At 34.7% G+C, this 9,464-nt stretch overlaps 1 protein-coding gene across 5 annotated transcripts in view; it reads right to left on the bottom strand.

Moving 5' to 3' along the window:
• Positions 1-332: 332 nt before the first annotated feature.
• Positions 333-9,464, bottom strand: part of asap1a (ArfGAP with SH3 domain, ankyrin repeat and PH domain 1a) — a 51,688-nt gene continuing 42,556 nt past the window's right edge. For all 5 annotated transcript variants that reach the window (XM_026206281.1, XM_026206282.1, XM_026206277.1 and 2 more), the window contains 5 exons: positions 5,198-5,273; positions 4,882-4,946; positions 4,243-4,799; positions 2,466-2,588; positions 333-2,385 (listed from right to left, as the gene is read on the bottom strand). In XM_026206281.1, the coding sequence (XP_026062066.1) occupies positions 2,311-2,385; positions 2,466-2,588; positions 4,243-4,799; positions 4,882-4,946; positions 5,198-5,273 (896 nt within the window). In that variant the 3' untranslated portion in view covers positions 333-2,310. The remainder of the gene's footprint in view (positions 2,386-2,465; positions 2,589-4,242; positions 4,800-4,881; positions 4,947-5,197; positions 5,274-9,464) is intronic.

The raw sequence follows: 9,464 nt of genomic DNA, 5'->3' as shown, positions 1-9,464 counted from the left end.
AGAAATCCAATATAAAAGATATATAATTTTATATTCACATTTAAACAACAATAATACGTATTAATAATTACATTAAAATAATACACAAAATACTGAAAAACTGAATAGAGGCTGATTTACGGCATGAAAATAAATAACTTTAATATAAAAAATGATTTTAAAAAATATGAACAAATCATTGATGTTATCAATGTTAAAAATGTATATGAAATTCATGAAAAAAAATCTGTTTTACAATTAGTATTGATGAGCCAGAATTCAGAAAATTAATTGTAAATGTCAAATAACCCAGCCTGAAGAATATCTAAATAAATAAACAGCATACAGACTACATGGTTTCACCATAGTCTTTATTTTAAGATTCGAAGACTTGATAGCCAAGTTTGATTTTCTTCCTGACTGAACTTACAGTGCAGCAAACACAGAAAAAAACAGGTGAGAGAGAGAGTGGCAAAATTCAGCCTAAATTTAACATTAGGACTGAATCCAGTTTATTCACTTAAATGTGAAGTTGTCCTTTTGACCGTTTCCAGACTTTATTATGCTACAATTATTAGCAACACAGGAATCCATGATCTGGAGTTGTGCTGGATTGAACATCTAAACAGATAGACGTGGTCCAACAGTGGGCTCTAAACAAAACAGTCCAAGAATGGCACAGTCTTGAAGTTGTTTTGTCTTGTTCATGGAGCAGAGACGTTCTTTGTGCTGAATTCCTGTAATTTATTCCTTAGATATTATTATTTAATCGTAACATGACCTAAAACAGAGAAACAAAACCCAAAGTAAACTACACTTGAAGGTTGCATCCCTCTCCATGCTGAAACACTTTAGCCCTATAAATGTCAAATACTATCATCATCAAATATAGTACAGGTGGCATTCATTAATACATCTTCTTTTGTTAATACAATAATAGTTAAAAACCAAGAGTGAATGCTGGTCTCCCTGATAGGGTAACGAGAAAAGAGGCAGAGTTCGTTCATTCTGAGTCATACCGAGTCAGTCACTCACTGCCGGGTCCCCTTGCAGTTCGTTTCAATGTAAATGAAAGAAATCACATTCCACAGTCACTGTAAGCATACAACAAAACTCCTTCTAAGCAACCTTTAACAGATTGTGTTCTGCTCAACATATATCCATTTTTATACAAAGCCAACAACGTTTGACCAGTCAGATCCATGTACGAGTGAAGCTTTATCAATTATGCATGATTATGACTGATAACCAGAGGCCGATAAGGTACGCTGTTGTATGATCTAATAAAAGAATATCGACAAGGACACTTTCCCAGAGCTGAGGCATTGGTTTTGTCAGATTTGGCATTAAATGATAATGGGGAAGGAATGAAGCGGCCCCACAGATGCAACCAAGGCCGCAACCACAAGAGACACTGAAATGTTTGACCGATATGAGCTCTTCAGTGGTTCATTCTTAAATTATTAGCGGTTATGTGTGGTAATGTGTGGTAACGTCCTCGCATACAGTCACCATACGAACATACTGGTAGAAAGTGGTAGCATTGCACCAGCAATTTTCTAGGGCTGTGAATTGGTCTCTGAATCACTGAGGCATTCAGGATAAAGATGATTTCTGTCTTTTTTTTTTTCGTGAGTGATGCAAAACGAGTGAATGCATATCTTAATGGTTCATGTAAAGCAGATGAGATGTTCAAACCTTTGCGTTTTGGTTTTGATCCCTGACCAGAATCCCACTATGCTGGGAATTTCAACACCGGTATAGTATTGAAGTATTCTTGCTCATCGTTTACGCCTTCAAGAAAAAAAAAAATTCAAGAGATGATCTTTTTTTCTTTTAAAACAGTACACTAAGATGTCTAGAGTCACTCTGGCTCCATAAGCAAGCAGGGTTAACACATTTGCACACTTGTACATTTTACATACGTACATAAATATACACTTACATCTGTGCATATGTATGTACAAAGACACACTTAAAATGGACATACATATAATTCTATATGTGTACACATACACAAAGTTACAGCATACATGTTAAGTGCTAGATTTCCAAGTATAGCTACTGCAAACCCAGTTTGGCATGCTGGGCTGCCATGGCTACGATAATACTGATAGGCAGGATAACACAGTTTATGAACAACACATAGTTTACACATTTCACCCTTGAGGTTTAAGGGAGCATGGGTTTGATACTTCATGTTTCGTTTGCTTGGAGACCGTTTGGGTTTCAGCAGCTATGTACAGAGGCAATGCCCACAGTCCAGTGTGAGGCCAGAGAGAGCAGAGCTTGTGCTAGTTAGAGAGCCTCTCGGCTGCCGCTTTTACGCTGTCAGTCTGACAGAATGTGCACGAAGGACATTGGGAAGGCCCCTTTCCGTTCAGGCTCCCCCTCGATGTGCCCGATCTGTAAAAAGGAAGGTTGATGAATGTGATCTGCATGTAAGTCTGTCCTAAAACGCAAGTGCACTGCGCAGATCTACTTACCCACCACTCCTGGTCTTCCTCTCCTGTAACAATGATAACCTCCCCCTCCGCAAAAGTCAACTCATCGTCATTATCCGCTTGGCAATCATAGATGGTTTTCACACGCCTTACTTTGTTCTTGCCCTGCACAAAGAGGATCTCCAGGTATTAGTGTTACACCTGTTGATCTTTTCCCAGTAAGCATTACTGATCAACATTTTGGGGTGGGATAGTTTTTATTTTCTGTTTTGTTTCTGAAATAAGTCTCTCATGATCACCAAAGATGCATTCATTAAATGAAAACTACAGCAAAAACAGGACAATGTGAACTAGTATCATTTAAAATAACTGTTTTCTAGTTTGATATATTCTAAAATCTATTTTCATGTTTATTAGATATATTTATTTTATAATCATCACTACATGGTTGAGTGTCACACGATCCTTCAGAAACCATTATAATATGCTAATTTGAGATTAAGAAACATTTCTTTGTAATATTAATGCTAAAAAAAAAGCTGCTTAATATTTTTGTGGAAACCATGTATTACAGGATTCTTTGATGAATAGAAATCTTAAAAGAACAATATATATACATACTACTTATGTAATATTATTAAAGTCCCTTCTGTCATTTTTTTAAGCAAATTAATGTGTCTCTGCTAAGTAAAATCTCAATTTAAAATCTCAATTTCTTTCAAAAAATGTACTTCTCTCAAACAGTAAGGAATATAAACTAAGAAAATATATAAACTCATGATTTTAATTGAAGCAAAATTATTATGTAAAATGTTTAGTTTTACACCAATAAAATAGATTTAAGTTGTTAAAGGGATAGTTCACCCAAAAATGGTACTCTCATGAACGTGCATCAAGACTGACACGGAAGAGAAGAAATAGTTGAATAAAGTCATTATTTTTGTTTTCTTTGCGCCCAAAAAGTATTCTCGTAGCTTCATAAAATTATGATTGAACCACTGATGTCACATGGACTATTAACAATGTCCTTACTAGGGGTGTAAAAATATATACACAATATATATACACACACACACACACACACACACATATATATATATATATATATATATATATATATATATATATATATATATATATATATATATAAACATACATATATACACACACACACACACACACACACACACACACACACACACACACACACACACATATATATATATATATAAAATATGAGCAGGCCTAGAAGCTGGGATTGGTAATGCTGCACTGCAATCATAGTTATTTATTTATATTTTTCATTATATTTTATTATGTGATATTGGTTTTAGACTGAGAGTATTTTATTTTATTATATTATTAAAAAGTGTTTTAAAAAAGTGTAAACAAATTGTTAAAAAAATGTATAGTAGTAAACAACCTGCAGTTGAATGTTTACATTTCTTTCCCTTACTGTACTGAAAATGAACCGAACCGTGACTTTAAAACCGAGGTATGTACTGAACCGTAATTTTTGCATACCGTTACACCCCTAGTCCTTACTGCTTTTCTGGGCTTTGAACGTGTCAGTTGCATGCTTTCTATGGAAGGTCAGAAAGCTCTTGGATTTCATCAAAAATATCTTAATTTGTTTTCCAAAGATGAACAAAGGTCTTATGGATTTGGAATGACATGAGGGTGAGTAATTAATGACAAAATTTTAATTTTGGGGTGAATTATGCCTTTAAAATGAGGACAAAAACGAACTGGTTGTAAAACTAAAACCTTTCAGGGCAACAGTAGATATATGATACTTTTTAAAAGGTCTTCCACTCACCACTGTGTTTATTTTCCGTGGCATCGGGACTGGCATCTCCAAAGCTCCTGCAGGCGCACCATTAGTGTCCTCACTGGCCTGTCTTGGAGAGAGCTCCTCCTGCTGACTTGATGACTGCACCTCTGTCAGCTGGGGCTTTGGACTCGTTTCCTCCTGTGCTGTTTGCCTCTGTGTGGTCTCAGCTGCTGAAGACATTGTAGGCTTGGATGGGAGGTCAGAGAGCTGCGGCTTAGGGGGAAGATCCTTAAGCTGAGGTTTCGGGGGCAGGTCGGAAAGCTGAGGTTTGGGAGGTAAATCTGACAGTTGTGGTTTTGGGGGCAGATCAGATAGCAGTGGTTTGGGGGGAAGGTCTGAGATATGTGGTTTCTGCGGCACCTCCACAGGCTGGGAGCGTTCTGCGGGTTGTGGGATTTTAGGTGGCGGCTCAGTGGGTCTAGTTATTGTATCTGAAGCTCTAGTGGGAGGAGTGTCCTGGGCCTGTGGGGGTTTCTGCAGCACATCAGGACTGGACTTGTCCACTGAGGGGTGGTGGATTGTGTCGATCTTTCGTAGTGCCACTGAAAGATGTGTAGGTCAGTATAAAGTTCAAAATTAGAAATATAAATAAATCACTTGTAGTTTATGTCATGTGAAATGTACCTTTTTGAGGTAATTTGGGAAGAACTCGTGGGCCAAATGCTGCTTTTGTGTTCATAGAAGTAGTGCTGAAATCAAGAAGGGCATGTCACTATTATCTCTATAACAGACTAGAAAAATCTTCATGATTGGTAACATGAAAATAATAAATTCTTTTTTTTTTTTACCTTCAATATCGATTTGACATGCAGTAAAAGGCCCAACTCATTATTGTGCAAAATAGGACTATTACATTTATAAAATTTCCATTAAAAAAAGAAAAAAATAGCAGGTTTTCTATATCAAGCAGGTTTGTCTGAATGTGAGTGCGATGCTGCACCTTGGCTGCTGCTGAATTCCCTCAAACTTATTTGCCGGGGACGTCCGATTTGCAGAAGGAGGTGTGGACTCACTTCCTATGAGGTTCAAAATAAAAAGAGGGAAGAGGTTTAAAGCGAGTTTGAAGTTCCTGTATTTAATTAGATGCTTTGGCCATGTTGTACACTCGTTTTTATAAACATGTGGCTTTCAATTATGTAAATGAGGATGCTTATTTTATGATGTTAAAATATTTTCTCCAAACCCAGCTTAAAATGCCAAGTCAACTATAAGAAAGCCAACTGCAGGTTGATTTTCTCTGAAAAATATATAAAAGTTGTGTCAGTTTGTTGAATTGAATTGAAATTTATTTGACAAGTTTATAAAATTGTACAAAATACAAGTAATCCATGCACTTTAGAAAAAACTGTCGAGGATAAAAACACAATAAAGCCATTGGCTTGTTTCCATTGCGGCCCTCAATGTTAATATAAAGGTTATGTGTACGTGCAGAATAGACAGAACAAACAGTATCTCCTAATAATAATTTATCACATCAATAAAAGTCTACTTTTTAAGAATATAGTAGAGATAATTCACCAAAAATACAAATCACAACTGACAATAAACATCCCACTAAATGACACAATTTACAATAAAATCTCCACAAAACACACTAACTACCCTCACCAAACCATTACCATTCTTTTAAAACTAAAAAATCTTTTACTCCCTTTATTGAAACTGGTAATTTATTCCATGCTATAGCACTAGTATATAAAAAATAATTTAAAATCCCTACCCCTAGTTTTATATGAATGCTGCTGACTCACCATATAAAAATAATTTTCTAAATAATTTGGAACCACATTATTGACAATCCTATGTGTCAGACCCATTTTTAAAAATACCACCCTTTTTTCCATAGTCAATATCCCCAACTCCTTAAACTTTCACTATGTAAATGCGCACTAGAATGTACTTTTAAAATTATCCGAACTAATTTATTTTGAGCCTTTTGCAATTTATTCTTCAAAACTTGGGAACAACCATTATACCAAAAGGAGGAAGCATAATCAAAATGAGGTTGAATCAAGGCACCTGCTAATAATTTTAAAGAGTGAATGTCTAATAAACCGGCTTGCCTCGCTAAAAACTTAATTTTACCACATATTTTTATAAATGCCTTTCTAGCCATCAAATCACCCGTTAATTTATTATCTATTAAACAGCCCAAATAGTTTACTGCAGATTTTACCTCTATGGCCTTACCATTTATCTTAATTAAAAAGGTATCATCCTTATTTAATTTCATTTTAGATGCAAAAAGAATGGCCTCAGTCTTTCCTGCATGTAGGGATAGTTTATTATCTAAAAACCATTTAGACATCACCTCTAGCTGCAAAGTCATCTTTTCTTCAATGACCCCCTTATCCTGATGAGATATTAAAACCGCTGCATCATCTGCATACAGAATAAGTTCCTCTGAGCATGCTGCTTTAAGATCATTTATATATAAAAGAAAAAATAAGGGACCTAAAATACTCCCTTGAGGAACTCCAGAGTTAATAAATAAAGAACTAGACAAAATACCTTTAATGTCTACCCTTTAACTTGTACAGTAAAATTGTTGTAAAGTAAAAATGCTTTCTGTAGGTCCAACATAACCATTCCACAGAATTTACCAGCATTGTCAACCGCTTTCCTTATTTTATCAGTCATATATAATATACAAGTCTCAGTTAAATGTAACTGCCTTAAACCAGACTGTAAATCATATAAAATATTGTTTTTACTAATATATTTTCCAATTTGGTCATAGACAACTCTTTCCAATATCTTAGACATTGCACCCAAAACAGAGACAGGCCTGTAATTATATATTTAACTTACAACCTTCTTATATAGTGGTATAACTCTAGCACTCTTAAACTCCTTTGGTATTATTCCTTGTTCAACTGATAAATTTAAGATATATGATACATACGGAGCAATTACTCTAGCGGAGTCCCTAAAAAAATTTGCAGGAATATTATCAATCCCAGAAGCTTTATTTGTTTTTATTTCATTTAAACATTTAAAAACCTCACTTTCAGTTACTGGTTTCAACTTAAAAAAATCTTGAATAATTCCACGCTTCCCATAAAAAGATTTCACTTGTGTCTTGTTATAAAAATCAGGCCTCTCTGGAAGTTGGTTATATCATTTATTAGCTAATGATATGAAATAATGATTAAAAGTTTCAGCAACCTCCTTTGGATTAGAAATTAAAACCTCCCCCACCTTTAGGTTGATATTTAGAGACTTTTCCTTTTGAATAACCTAAATTCTTTAGCACACCCCATAGCTTTTTTGGCTCACGTCGATTTTCATTTATCTTATTTTTAAAATAATTTATTTTTGCTTCTCTTATCAAATCCCTAACTTCGTTTCTTCTTAATTTATATATCTCAAAAATCCTAACTTCCAAATCATTTTTAAACTTTTTAAAACTATCATTCCTTAATTTAATCCTCTGTAATATATCATCATTAATCCAAGGTTCTTGATCGCTGTTAAATTCTTACATTCTTATACGGAGCTACCCTGTCTAGTACCTTACTAAATACTTCCTTCAAACCCACCCAAGCTTTATCAACATCTTTACGATTCAATACACAAGACCAATCAACTTTTCCCAGTAAGTCACAAAATAACTAATAAATAAATAATATTTCATCGATCTCACCGATATTGTATTATGACCATAATATTTTGTCTTCTGCACTTAAAGTGACCCAACTAAAATGGGCTTACTCTTAGGAAATAAAATGTCCACCCACACGGCCTCAATAGAAGCACTGACCAAATCATTTCTATCATTAAACGTCAAATCCGATCTGACAAATACACAAACACCGCCACCTTTACGATTTCTATCTCTTCTTATCAAACTGTAATTTGCTATTTCAATTTCAGAATCCAGAATCGAACCGTCCAACCAAGTTTCACTACACCCTAGTACCGACAAATTAAGCTGAGAACATAACAGTCTTATCTCAGAGATATTTGGAAGTATGCTCCTAACATTTAAATGAGCAAAAATTAGACCATTTGAGGTCTTCCTTAAGTCAATACCACAAGCAACATCCTCCCGGAATGAGCTAACTGGCTCATCCAGATGCTTGTGTTGCTTTAACAAAACCTGTTCACGCAGCTGGTGGTCCTCGTGCTCCGGGCATGAAAATGCATCAACCAACCTGGAGCAGGCCTCAGTTCCAGCAACCTGATAAATCACCTCCTGCCATGACACATCTCTAGAATCATCATGCAGAGAAGTTAAATTCTCCCAATGTTCAGCAATATAATTCCAACCCAAAGTAGCCCCAGATCGTCGATCCTCCTGGCCGGACGCACTCAGCACATCCAAATAAGACTTCGAGTCGGCAAGGCTTCGCTGTTGATTATCTCTAGAGATGGGACCGTTAGGGCATCACAACCAGTACAACAGAACAAAATTAGCTCAACCAATGGCATGAGTCTGGGACAAACTATCTGTTTATCCGACCGATGGAAGATTAGGGGAGTGTTTGAGGAAACCGGTTTCTGGCTGACAGGAAACTGGCAATTTTCACAAATATGGTCGATTTTCATGTCCCAAGACTTTTTAAAAAAACCATTAATGTATTTTCAGTTTTTATTTGTTAAACAGACACTTGTTTATTTTTGACACTAAATGAAACTAGCAAAATGTATTTGGGCATATTAAATGAAATCATGCAAGCTTAAACATTTCTTAACACATCCAACAACAAAAAAAAAAATATTAATGAAAATGGTGATTGTAGCCTCCAAAATAAAAGTTTTTGTTTATGTAATATATGTGTGTGTGCTGTGTATATTTATTATTAAGACACAAATACAGTATATATTTTGAAAATATTTACATCTATATATTTGTGTTAATATAATTTATATTATATACAAATCTATTTAATATATAAACATAACATATTTTTTAAATGTATACATGCTTGTGTGTGTACTTATTTATACATAATAAATATACAAAGTAAGCACACATATTATGTACACGAAAACTTTTATTTTGGATGTGATTAATCGTTGCCCACCTCTTTTATTAACAAATTTTAATCAGCATTTTAATTTTAGTTATATTAAATTCTAGCTGGTGAAGCTAATAGCACAGAAATGACACACTTTACCTTGAAAAAATTATTTGGCTAATTTAATTGCAAAAATGCAACACAACATGAACAAAATTAACTGTTGTTATTAAAATGCAAATC

Source organism: Carassius auratus, chromosome 27 (assembly GCF_003368295.1).
Source record: "Carassius auratus strain Wakin chromosome 27, ASM336829v1, whole genome shotgun sequence".
Lineage (NCBI taxonomy): Eukaryota > Metazoa > Chordata > Actinopteri > Cypriniformes > Cyprinidae > Carassius > Carassius auratus.
Note: the sequence above shows the minus strand (reverse complement) of the source record. Positions and strands in the feature narration are given on the sequence as shown.